Consider the following 12695-nt stretch of genomic DNA (forward strand, 5'->3'; position numbering starts at 1 on the left):
GAAATGAAAGTCTCTATATTCTCCTTCCTTATCAGCTTTGGTAGTTTTATTTTAATAGCTATTTGGTTATTCTAATCAGACACAGATTGATAATAAGCTGGTTTTTATCTAAATATTTTGTCATAGGGTATAGTTTTGTTATTTCAGGTATTAAAAACTAGAATTTTCAGAGGGAGCTGCTGTGGCCTTCAAGTGAAATTAATGTTTCATTTAAAGGTTCATTGTTTTTCTCTTTGATACTCTGTAGAGTTTAGTATTCTAAATCATGATAACATGCTTTCCCTTGGTTGTCAAGTCTGGTTGTAATTTATTTATTCACATAAGAATTTGTTGGTCAGTACTGATTCCTGGCTTTGGAAAGGGCTAGGCCCTCTTGTGACACTGAACTAGTATTAGAAAATCTGACTGTTGGAAACAGATTCACTTATTTAAAAGGGAGAATGACAGAGACTTTCTACCTGTTGGTTCACTCCCTAAATGCTTATAACAGATGCTTCTGGGTTAGAAATAAGCCAGGACACAGGAACTCCATCTGTGTCTCCTGTGTAGGCATAGGGACTCAATTATCTGAGCTACTATCCACTGTCTCTCATGTGCAGCAGCAGGAAACTGGGTTGGAAGTCTAGGAGTGAAGACTCCAGAATGGGATGTGTGTATGTAAGTGATGGCTAGCCTACTGTGCCACAATACCAAACCCTTACGATATGTATTTTTTTAAACTTTTATTCACTTGTAGTCTAATTTCCATTTTGCTACTCTGGAAAATTATTTACACATGCATGTGCACATACCACACTCTGTAGAAAGTTTCAAAATCTTTTTTTAGTTCTCATCTTTCTTCTTGACTCCCTGCATCTCTGCTTTTCAGCCTACCTTGTCCGCTGCTCCTGTATTTTTAAATTTTCTGTCCTTTGTTGATTGCTTTTCCATCTCCTGTTTTCTAATTTTGGCTATTCCCTAGAGCTCAGTTCCTTGCACTGTGCTCTTTCTTGCCATTAACTTAGAAAGCTCTGTATTCCCATGTCTTTAGCTAGCACTTCTATGCATGAGACTTCTAAACTTAAGTTCTCAGCCAATGTAGAATGAATTCTGATATTTCCAGATGCTTTAAGAATATTTCCGGGCCTGGCACGATGGCCTAACAGCTAGAGTCCTTGCCTTGAATGCGCCGGGGTCCCATGTGGGCGCTGATTCTAGTCCCAATTGCCTTGCTTCCCATCCATCTCCCTGCTTGTGGTCTGGGAAGACAGTTGAGGACAGCCCAAAACCTTGGGACCCTGCACCTGCGTGGGAGAAGTGGAGGAGGCTCCGGGTTCCTGGCTTCGGATTGGCTCAGCTCTGGCTGTTGCAGCCACTTGGGGAGCGAGCCATTGGACGGAAGATCTTCCTCTCTGTATATCTGCCTTTCTAATAAGAACAAATAAGTCTTAATGTGTAATTTCTTTGGGCCATTAAACATTTTTATGGCTGGGGCTGAGGATTGAGATCTCCTAGCTCCTGGTTTACCCCCAGATATCCGCTAAAGCCAGAGCTGGGCCAGGTTGAAACCCACAGCCTGCCAATCCATCCAGGTCTCTCGTGTGAGTGACAGGGATGCAGCTACTTGAGTCATTATCTGCTGCTGTCCAGCAGGAAGTGGGAATCAAACAGACCTGGTACTTAAACCCAACTTGAGCACATCTCAAGCCGTGTCTTAACTGCTGTGCCAACCCGCACCCTTCACCTCTTTGTGCCATTTTAAGTCAACATATATGTATAATTGAACAAATCTCTTCCAACTCTCATGATTTGCTTGGTTCTGTTAGTGGTGTGCTATTGTGGTTCTATACCCTAAGCTTGAAGTCTTGGACCATTTAAGGGAGGGCCCTTCAAGTTTTGGAGCCACTGGTGTGCTGGAGCCAGCTTAAATGGACTTGTAAGAGCCAAGTGTTACATTTTGAACAGTTTCGCGAGTTGGTCACTACATAGCCGCCATGATTATGGAAGCAGTGTTTGGAAGCCTCTTGAGAGGATCAAAGAACAAGGATGCCCTGGTTCTGGGCAGAGAACGGTGTTTCCCAGCCGGCTAAATAACACTTGTTAACACCTTGCAAATCGTCCCCTCAGGTGGAACTGTGAGTCATCCACTTCCTCTGTCCTGGTGGCAAAAATGTGTCAATATATCCTAGCAAGAAAATTATTAGCAGAAAAGTAATTCCCCTCTCCCTCACTTCCAGTACAAATAATCATTTCATGTGTACTTTATTTCAACTTGAAAATTCGTGAATTTATTGTTGCTTTTAGTTTTAAGCTCTTTAATTTGCGTTTACCTAGAACCAAAGATTCCTATGAGATTCAGGGCCAAATAACAATGAGTCTGTTTCACTCATTCGCAGGTGCGTAAGCACATCAATGACCTCTACGAAGACCTGCGGGATGGCCATAACCTGATCTCTCTGCTGGAGGTCCTCTCGGGTATCAAGCTGGTGAGCTTCTCTCTCCTCCTAATAAGTGGTCTTGTGGCACATCAGTGCAGTTTGTTGAGTATTGGGGCAGTAAGTGGCCAACTCTGCCAGCTCTACTAGCTTGATGCATGCGAAGGGGGTGGGCTGTGAAGAAGTAGGTAAGATTTTGTTTGGTGGTGGACTTTATTTCTGATTCACACTTAGAGTTTACAAATCATAATTCCAGGATGTGTAATATATATATATATATATATATATATATAGAGAGAGAGAGAGAGAGAGAGAGAGAGATGTGTCTTAATGAAATGAAATCAGGGTTCACGTGTTTTTTTTCCTCCAATTTATGTGTTTTTGTTATATCTCTCTGTTATTTTAAAGGTGGAGTTGGACAGAGAGAATAAGGAGAGGTCTTCTGTCCTCTGGTTCTCTCTCTAAATGGCTGCAACTAATGAGGGCTAGGCCAGGCGGAAGCTGGGAGCCTAGGGTGGAAGTAGAGCAGCCAGGACACAAAGTGGCTCTCCTGTGGGATGTCAGTGTCACAGGCAGTTGCTCAGCCCACTTTCCCACAGCACCAACTCCCCATTGCTTATTGTTGGTCATTCTTTACTACTAGATTGTAGCATTTCAGAACATTAGATTCATATTTAAAGGTTTTTAAATAAGTTGTATTTTTTTTTTTACCTTAGAGTTTTATTTGTCTTCTAAGTAGACGCCTCCCATTTGTTATGAATTTTTGTAAATTTTTGGCTTATTTTCAGCTAAGGCCCTGAAACTTCCATTTAAAAGTTCATGTGTTTGGAGTTTCCCTTCTTGTCCCCAATGATCATTGAGTCTTCCAGATCTGTCGAGGTGCTGTAGTTGATGGCCAAGCAGAGGCCTGTTCGCAGGACATTGAGCTTTCTTGGATGCGCCTGCCTCCTCACAAAGTGCATTAACCTTTGTCTTAGCCCAGGGCCTCTCAGAGGCTAGTTTTTTGAGAGATCAAAATCTCCCACTTGTGAGCCTATTGTTTCACACATTCTCAGTGGGAGCTAGTGATCCCATGTGGCTCACATTCTGTCTAATACCGTAAGACAAATGATTTCCATTCAGAGAAGGCCAGGGCTGAAGATTGGAAACAGCTGTGGAGAGGGCGCCCTGGAGCAGCATGGCGGCTAGTCGCCTGTGAAGCCCAGCCCCCTCACTGCCGGTGGTGAATTCTTAGTCATTGTTTGTTGTATTAAAGAATAGTTTGGCAAGTTGGAGTGCGCTGTTTAAGTGATTTTCAGTTCCTTCTAGGATTGGGGATTTGGCATTCCCAGGCCCTTTGTTTTGATTTCACATCTTTTTTCCCCCTTTCAATAGAATTAAATGTATATTTTTTAATGGCTTAAATTTACAGAGACTTCTATTAGCACAGCCAGGACAAGTAGTCTGTGGTTCTTCCACAGCCTGAATTTTAAAATCTAATATGCAGGCAGAATTTTATTTTCACTGTGTTGGACTGTATTCTTCAGCTCTCAGGTTCTATTTTGGGCAACGTGGATGGTATATTATGAACTTGTAATGATTTCATGTTAAAAGTTATTTTCCTTGGTGATATTGCTTATAAAATGGGTTAAAACTTATGCAATATTATTAATCTTCCTAGTCCTTGAAAATCTGCAAGTGTTTCTAGAATACTCATAGGACATTATCTTTTTTGGAAAAAAGAAAGAACCCAGATATTACAATCTTAGGGTTAATTTCATCATTGGTTTCTCCCTCAGTTGATTCACAAAAGCAAAGATTGTGGGAGATTGTGGAGAATTAAAGATGTGTTCCAATGTAACAGGTGTTTAACATGACCATCTGCTGTGGTCTTGATTTGGTTTTGTGTCTTGAAAGTGGGAGGGTATTTTCTTATTGAGTTTCACTTTTTGTTTTTCAATGTTGCATTCACTTCCATTCCATCTCTGTGTTATGAACTGCCTGTTTCGTCTGCTGTCTCTTTGCCTTGGTTGGTGGTCAAAGGAGCCAGCAGGGCTGAAGACCCTCCGTCTGGTGAGCATGCCCTCCTGGCGCCACGCAAACAGCGAGGAGCAGGAGGAAGAAGATGATGATGATGTAGTAGGTTCTCCTGTGGATGCGGGCATCCCGGCTGGCACTGCTGGCACTGCGGGGCCACCAGAGGCCGAGGTTCTCTAGGTCTCCAAGTAGCTTAGCCACCAGTTGCCTTCTCTTTTCACCTGGGAATTTGGCTCCCAACGAAAGTGGTTAAAACTAATTGTGCCTCTTGCCACCGTTAGATGACCCTGGAGGGGGAATTGTTTTGTGTATTTGAGAGTGGTTGACACCAAAAGAATCATAACGTTTGGCGGTATTAAGTCCCTTTGTGACCTAGAGACCCGTGGCTTTCTGGTTGCCTTGCTGTGTTGTGTGACTCCAGACTGCAGACTTCAGGGCAGGTTGAGTGGACAGCATGATGGTTAATTGCTCACACCTTCACAGTCCGGACTAACTGGTACTTTCTCACCATCTCCTTTGGCCTCTAGGTTCTCACCACACACCGGGCCGTTTGTTTTCAAATTAACCTGTTGTTTGTGAACTCACTGCATGAAGGTTCTCTGGCCTCAGTTAATGCTATGTGTAGTATTAGGACAGAGGTTTAACTTGCATCTTCTTAGGCTATTTATTTTTGGTGGGGGTACCTTGAATGTAAAGATGAGAGTATAAGAGGAGCATTCTCTGTGTACAGTCCTTCAATTATAGCCCAGAATCTTTTTCACAGAAACAGATTGGTTAATATCCCTTGTCCTTGTCCTCACAAAGTCAGCTTTTCTTCTCCTTGATTCCTCTTGCCGTTGACTTTGCATGTTGTCTTTTTTTTTTTTTAAAGATACGTTCATTTGAAAGACACAGTTATAGAGAGGGGAAATATAGAGAAAGAGAGAAAGGTCTTCCATCCACTGGTTCACTCCCCAAATGGCTGCAGTGGCTGGGGCTGGGCCAGGCAGAAAAGTCAAGAACAAGGAGCTTATGCTGGGTCTCCCACATGAATGCAGGGGCCCAAGTGCTTGGGTCACCCCCCTGCTGGTTTCCTGGGTGCATCAGTAGGGAGCTGTATCGCAAGTGGAACAGCTGGGTCTTGAACCAGTGCTCACATGGAATGCTGGCACTGCAAGTGACAGCTTAACCCACTATGTCATAGTGCCGGCCACATATCTTCAATCATATGTCATCCCTCTAGAATGGGGAACCTTTTTTTTTTTTTTTTCGAGATTTATTAGTTTTTATTGGGAAGGCTGAGTTAAAGAGAGAAGGAGATACAGAAAGAAAGAGCTTCCATCTGCTCATTTATTCCCCAAGCAGCCGCAGCAGCTGGAGCTGATTCAATCTGAAGCCAGGAGCTCCTTCTGGGTCTCCCATGTTGGAGGGTGCAGGGTTCCAAGGCCTTGGGCTGTCCTCAACTGCTTTCCCAGGCAGGGAGCTGAATGGAAGTGGGTGGGGCATAAACCAGCGCCCGCATGGGATCCTGGCACAGACCAGGCGAAGACTTCAGCCTCTAGGCTATTGCACTGGGCCCAGTGGGTAACATTTTTCTGCCAAGGACCATTTGGTCACTTACAGCAGCATTTACAAGCCATGTAAGATTATGTACTTAAGAATTAGCCTCCTGTAAATTTATTGAATTTCAAGCCCTGCCTGCAGTTGCTTTAGCAGGGTCAGACCAAGTGATTTCACAGGCTTCATACAGCCCCTGGGCAGGACGCTCCCTACCCGTGTTCCAAGCCAAATTCCTAATCAGTTTAGCTGAAGTGACAGAGAAGAGGTTCTAAAAGATTTCCCCTAACAGTTGACTTAAGAAGGCAGATATGGCTTGACACCTCTGTAAGATACCTTCTGTTGGGGCATGAAGGGGGTCCCCAGAGACATGCTCTGTCCTCCTGGGCCATGTGGCAGGCTCCTCTGTGCCTGCTTGACCCAAGGGCACTGCTGCCTCTGTGCCAACACCCACAACAAAGCTGCATTCTGTTCTGTCAGCTTCTGCTCACTGCCAATTTGAGATTGGCAGACACACTGGGCATCTTCTAGTGAGAGTGATGTTTCAGTCCCAATTTTAGTAAAAATAACACTGGGAAACAAGCAGAAGGGAACGGTTCTGGGGCTAGATAGCCCCCCACAGGTGCTCCTTAGGCCAATGGAGGAGGCAGAATTGGTGAGCCTCGGACAGGCATCATGGGCGGCGGGTTACCTCCTCATGGTGTCTTCCGTCCAGGATTGGGAGAGGGTAGAAAACAGTTCTCTTTGGAGTAATTATGCTGAGCAGCCCTGCACCATCAAGCTTTGGCTTGCTTTGGGCAGTTCATGCAGAGGTAAAAGGTGACTTCCATTTAGCACCCCTCTTTCTGGGTAGTAGTGGGTTGTCTCCTGATTCTTGCCACTCATTTTGGAATTTTTTTTCATGTTTCCTTATCATTTTTTAATCATATATTACTTCTCATTCTTTGTAGTTAGTGCCTGCCCTGAGCTCCTTTTAGCAGGTTTATAATTACTGTGCAGTTAGGACCTTGTGCTCTTTCTCTGCAATAGCGTTTATAAGCCATAGGACCAGTCTTTGTTTCCATTAACCTCACAGTCAGAATCCAGTTCTGCCACACAGAGCACACATAGCACCTGCAGAGGGGCTCGGCCTTGGTTCACTGTTGGTGGCCAAGCAGTGTCATGAGTGCACAGGAGCCTGGTGAAGCCCTCGCAGGTCCCACGCTAAAGGAAGCCTTTGTGTGATGCTCCCACGCCTGGCTTCAACCACGAGGAATTCTTGTGTGATTCTCATCCTTGAAAGAAGAAAGACTGTGCATAAACTGGTATTGCTGACATTAATTCCACTCTTGTTTGTTTGTAGCCTCGGGAGAAGGGCAGGATGCGTTTCCATAGGCTGCAGAATGTGCAGATTGCCCTGGACTTCCTAAAGCAGCGACAGGTAAGCACACCCCATGCTGTCCTCCTCCTGCTGGGGGGCCCTGTCCAGGAGTGTTCTCGGTGCCCCTGCTCAGTGCCCCTGGTCAGCCCTGACCGATGCTCAGTCTGGTTGCCCCAGTACCAGCGTTGCCTGCTAGGGGCTGGGTGTATGGCAGCTGCGCTAACCACTGCTGACGGTCCTGACCTAGCCCCACCAGGACTTCCTTGGGAGGAAGAGTGTGGTAGAGGAGAACCATACTCTGGGGATGGAGCCTTGTTGGACCCACCTTAGGTGAGGTCCAAATGAAGATGATAAATAAGCCAGCAAAGAAGATGGGAAATGGGGTGGCATTCAGGACGGGGAATTAGAATGCTGCCTTATCATGAAAATGAGATGAGGTGATTGGATTGATGAATGCCACAAGTCTGAGGAAAAAGGTGTCAGCTGCTAAGCACTGGTGATTTCATAAAGAGCAGGAGAAGACAGCGTTGTGTTTTCAGACACAGAGGAGAAGCCGTTGGACAGAGCAGGATTGAAAATGAGGGGGCAGTGGAATTGGGATGTTGGGCAAAGATGTCCTTGCCATCTGCTAGCCCGGTTTCTTCATGTTACACTTAAAGACTCAAATCTCAGCAGGCACAGTGGCCCTCCGCAAGTCACACAGACAGAGAGCGGTGGAGATGTTAGCTCAGCTTTCTTGAGGTCCAGCTCGAGACTCCTGCTGCTCTCCTGGCCACTTTCCAGCGCTCATGCCTCCCCCAAAGGAAAGGCAAGATACTTCTTTTTCTGGGAGCCAGGGGGAAGGACTGGAGAAAGAGTGGAGATGCAGACATGGTTTGTGGTGGAGAGGAAGTCATCTGCCCAGTGTAAGCTGCATGATTTGGTATAGCTCAGGTTGCCAAGCAACATGACATTAAACACTGGTCAATGGGACATTCAATGTCATGCATATTTTTGGAGTCACTTCTTTTTCGTCCCTCTTATCAGTGACTCTCATTAACTTGGGAAATTCTTTTTCTTTATGCTCCCGTATCAGATTACTTCACTTACTACTTTAGTATTGTTTCTCTGTGACAATGTCCTAAAGGCTGTGTGAAGACAGGGACCACGTTGTGGTGCAATGAGTTAACCTGACGCCTGCAATGTCAGTTTCTCATGTGAGTGGTGCTTTGAGTCCTGCTTACTCTACCTCCAGTCCAGTGTCCTGCTAATGTCCTAAAGAGAGCGGCGAGAGGGTCTGGCGCGACAACCTAGTGGCTGAAGTCCTCTTGAATGCACTGGGATCCCATATGGGTGCTGGTTCTTATCCCAGTGGCCCCGCTTCCCATCCAGCTCCCTGCCTGTGGCCTGGGAATGCAATCTAGGATGGCCCAAAGCCTTGGAACCCACACCCGTGTGGGAGATCAGGAAGAGCTCCTCACTCCTGACTTCGGATCAGCTCAGCACTGGCCATTGCAGTCACTTGAGGAGTCAATCATCAGACGGAAGATCTTCCTCTCTGTTTCTCCTCTCTGTATATCTGATGTTGCAATAAAAATAAAATAAATCTTTAAAAATAAAAGAAAGCAACGAGAGATTGCCCAAGTACTCGGGCCTAGGCCACCACGTCAGGGATCCGGGTGGGGTTTCTTCTTCTCTGACTCTTGCTAATTTTGACCTTCAAAATAAGTAAGCCTTTTAAATAAAGTTTTTTTCCCTTTAGCATCTGTCAGAGTGAATGTTCTGTGATTGGCACTTGATAAAATAATTCTTAAAGTAATAAATAAAAGATGGTAGGGACAGTGAAGGCTGTGGCGGTGTTTAAGGAATGAGGAAACAGCATTAAAATGCCCATGCAAACTTAAGGGACACTGAGGGTTCTGGTGGGCAAGAATTGGTTTACCAGAGGTCTAAATAGTTCTAAAGCAGATTTGGCTCCTGCGACAGGGTGGAAGCATGACAAAGAGCAAACCATGGGACAGCTCCGAGTGGCAGGGGTGTTCCAGAGCAGTTCTAGTGGTGCCATGGGGCGACTCTGAGTGGCAGGGGTGTTCCAGAGCAGTTCTAGTGGTGCCATGGGGCGACTCTGAGTGGCAGGGGTATTCCAGAGCAGTTCTAGTAGTGCCGTGGGACAGCTCCGAGTGGCAGGGGTGTTCCAGAGCAGTTCTAGTGGTGCCGTGGGGCGACTCTGAGTGGCAGGGGTATTCCAGAGCAGTTCTAGTAGTGCCGTGGGACAGCTCCGAGTGGCAGGGGTGTTCCAGAGCAGTTCTAGTGGTGCCGTGGGGCGACTCTGAGTGGCAGGGGTGTTCCGGAGCAGTTCTAGTGGTGCTGTGGGGTGACTGAGTGGCAGGGGTGTTCCAGAGCAGTTCTAGTGGTGCTGTGGGACAGCTCCGAGTGGCAGGGGTGTTCCAGAGCAGTTCTAGTGGTGCCGTGGGGCAGCTCCGAGTGGCAGGGGTGTTCCAGAGCAGTTCTCAGTGGTGGGAAGTCCCAGGTCATAGCGGCACAAGTGGCCAAAGTACAGTAACCTGCAAGTCACCAGCATGGAGAAGGCAGACACGCCGTGAGGTGAGGCAGTAGCTCGGGTCATAGACGCAAGTGCTACAGTTGCCCAGCAGGATGGGAGACGATGAAGTGGGAAGGAGTTGAAGTCACCGAGGCCAGGTCAGAGGAGAGCGGGAGTGGTCTGGCCAAGGGAGGTAGGCCTCGCAGTCAGAGGCGGTAGTTAAGACTGCGGCAGGTGGACTTGTCCAGCAGCACCAATCCACCAGCTGTAGATTAGTGATTAGAAAAGCTGAATTCTGGGGCTGGAGCCATGGTGTAGTAGGCTCAGCTTCCATCTGCATCACCAGCATTTCTTTTGGGTGCTGGTTCGAGTCCTGGCTGTGCTGTTTGTGATCCAGCTCCCTGCTTATGCCTGGGAAAGTGGCAGAAGATGGCTCAGGTCTTCATAAGGAGACCTGTCAGAAGCTCCTGACTCCGGATTGGCTCAGCTCAGTTCAGAACTGTTGTGGCCATTGGGGAGTGAACCAGCAGATGGAAGATCTGACTTTTCTCTGTCTGCCTTTTAAATAAAAATCAAATAAATCTTTTTTTTTTAAAAAAAAGGCAAAAATAAAAACTGAATTTTTCCATCTCTACCCCACTCAGTTTAGACAGACACAGAAAATGGAAATTTGCCCCGTGGCCTTTAGCATCAGGAAGAAGTAAGGCTCCTGTTTGAGAGTCACTAGGTTCGTTTGGAGACATGCATGTTCCAGTTCAATGGAGAGAAAGGGGGAGGACAACTCGAGGACAGCTTGTTACAGCTGCACAGGTGGAGATGGAAGCAGAGTGGCTTACCTTGGGGTTGCTCTGTTTCAGAATTCCATGTCCCAGGGAACCCGTACCCTGGGTAACAGAGGGACTTGGAAGCAGGTGCTACGACAGTCAAGGCTGTGTGTCTTTGACAGAGGTCGGGGGAGGGAAGCCATGGGGTGCCAGGAGACTGGAGCCTGGTGATGGAGAAAAGGCGTTTCCTTCTCAATCTTGGACGGCTTAATCAAAGCTTGGACAACTTCATAAAAACGTAGCTCACAGTACCACAAGCTTGCAAAGTTGCTTTGCTGGTGGAATACAGAATGACATAGCCACTCTGTAAAACAATTCTGCAGTTTCTTTAATTTTTTAAAATTTATTCATTTTTATTAGAAAGGCAGATTTACAGAGAGAAGCAGAGAAAGTTCTGCCATCTGCTGGTTCACTCCCTAAATGGCCGCAGCTGCTGGAACTGAGCCAATCTGAAGCCAGGACCTTCCTCCCGGTCTCCCATGTGGGTGCAGAGTCCCGAGGCTTTGGGCCGTTTTCTGCCGTTTTCACAGGCCATAAGCAGGGAACTAGATGGGAAGTGGCATAGTCAGGATATGAGCTGACGCCCATGTGGGATGCCAGTGCTTGGAGGTGGAGGGTTAACCAGTTGAGCCATTATGCCAGTCCCTCTACTGCTTCTTATGAAGTGAAGCATCTACCCTGTGCCTCAACACTCCCACTCCTAGGAAGTTCCCCTGCAGAAATGAGAACATGCCTGCACGGAAACCTGCATGAGAACATAGGAACTTTATTCATAATTGCCAAGTTCTGGAAACAGCCCACATGCCTGTCAGTGCATGACTGGCTACACTCTGGGTTGCATGTCTGTACAGTGGAGTACTGTTCAGTAAAGAAAAAAGCAACAGGTTGGAGGATGATCTTAAGGGCATTGTGCTGAGTGAGGAAAAAGCCAGCATCAAAAGTTTGGTTAGGGCTAAGTGGGAAGCTGGGTGGGGCTTCTCCCTTTACCCTCACCCTCACCCCAGAAATATAGAAAAAACAATGTGGAAACAATGGTTTTACCAACTTTCCTATAGCCCTTGACTCTTTGTGCCCTAATCAAGTATGTAAAGATTATCAAAATAAAATAATAATTTGAAAAAAGTTTGTTTAATACATCATTCCATTTATATGACATTATGGGCAAAGCAAAACTAGGGACCAGAAAGAGATGAAGAGTCCCGGAGTTACAGTATGGGACAGGATTTGAACATAGCACAGGGGGTGTTTTGGGGGTGGTAAAATATGTGAATTTATATGTCTGCTACAACTCATAGAACCACATACGAAAGAGATTGTAAAAGTTTTGCTTATATCAAGTAATGAAAATATGTAAAAATCAGAGCAAAAAATTCAGTGTGGTAAAACTCTCTTTTTCAGGTGAAGTTGGTGAATATCCGCAATGATGACATTACAGATGGCAACCCCAAGCTGACCCTGGGCCTCATCTGGACCATTATTTTACACTTCCAGGTAGGGGATCTGCACTTGGAGTTCCATCTGCTCTGTTAGGACATGGCCTAGATAGTTGTACTGCCTTCAGCAAGGCACCACTGGGTATGCTTTCTGTACTTGGCAGTGAGCGGTGTGGGTGGGAGCTGCGAAGGAGCCTTAGGAGCGGCCTGGAGATGAGCCGTGGTTGTTTGCCTGGGGAGATGGAGCATTTTTTACTTGTTTGTATCTTGGCCGTGTTGTTGGCAGTCTGGTCATTAGAAGTCTTTTTGCAGTTTGTGTGTTACAGACACTTAGACCTTGATCACTGCCATGAAATGGCCTTGTCACCTTATTGTGTCCAAGTATACAATTCCTATAGTCATTAGGTTCCATCATTGAAGATTAAAAAAAAAAGAGAGAAAGAAGTCTGATTGCTTAACAAAATCAAAGCTGAGCTTTTGAGGGACTCAGAATAGAAGTGGAGAAAGCTGTGTGTATTTAGAGGTGGGATGAAGGTTCCTAATCCTGCTCTGATGTACGCTGTCTGGTCTCTAAACATGGAACCAGCCTGG

General features: G+C 46.2%; 1 protein-coding gene across 9 annotated transcripts in view; it reads left to right on the forward strand.

Moving 5' to 3' along the window:
* The window catches only part of MACF1 (microtubule actin crosslinking factor 1), a 388597-nt gene that overhangs the window by 157577 nt on the left and 218325 nt on the right, over positions 1–12695 (forward strand). For 5 of the 9 annotated variants that reach the window (XM_058679238.1, XM_058679296.1, XM_058679275.1 and 2 more), the window contains exons 3-5: positions 2376–2465; positions 7309–7386; positions 12070–12162. In XM_058679238.1, coding sequence (XP_058535221.1) covers positions 2376–2465; positions 7309–7386; positions 12070–12162 — 261 coding nt within the window. Of the gene's footprint in view, positions 1–2375; positions 2466–4436; positions 4533–7308; positions 7387–12069; positions 12163–12695 lie in introns of all 9 variants that reach the window. The other 4 variants (XM_058679268.1, XM_058679247.1, XM_058679261.1 and 1 more) reach the window with 1 other exon arrangement.

The sequence above is a fragment of the Ochotona princeps genome, chromosome 2 (assembly GCF_030435755.1).
Source record: "Ochotona princeps isolate mOchPri1 chromosome 2, mOchPri1.hap1, whole genome shotgun sequence".
Lineage (NCBI taxonomy): Eukaryota > Metazoa > Chordata > Mammalia > Lagomorpha > Ochotonidae > Ochotona > Ochotona princeps.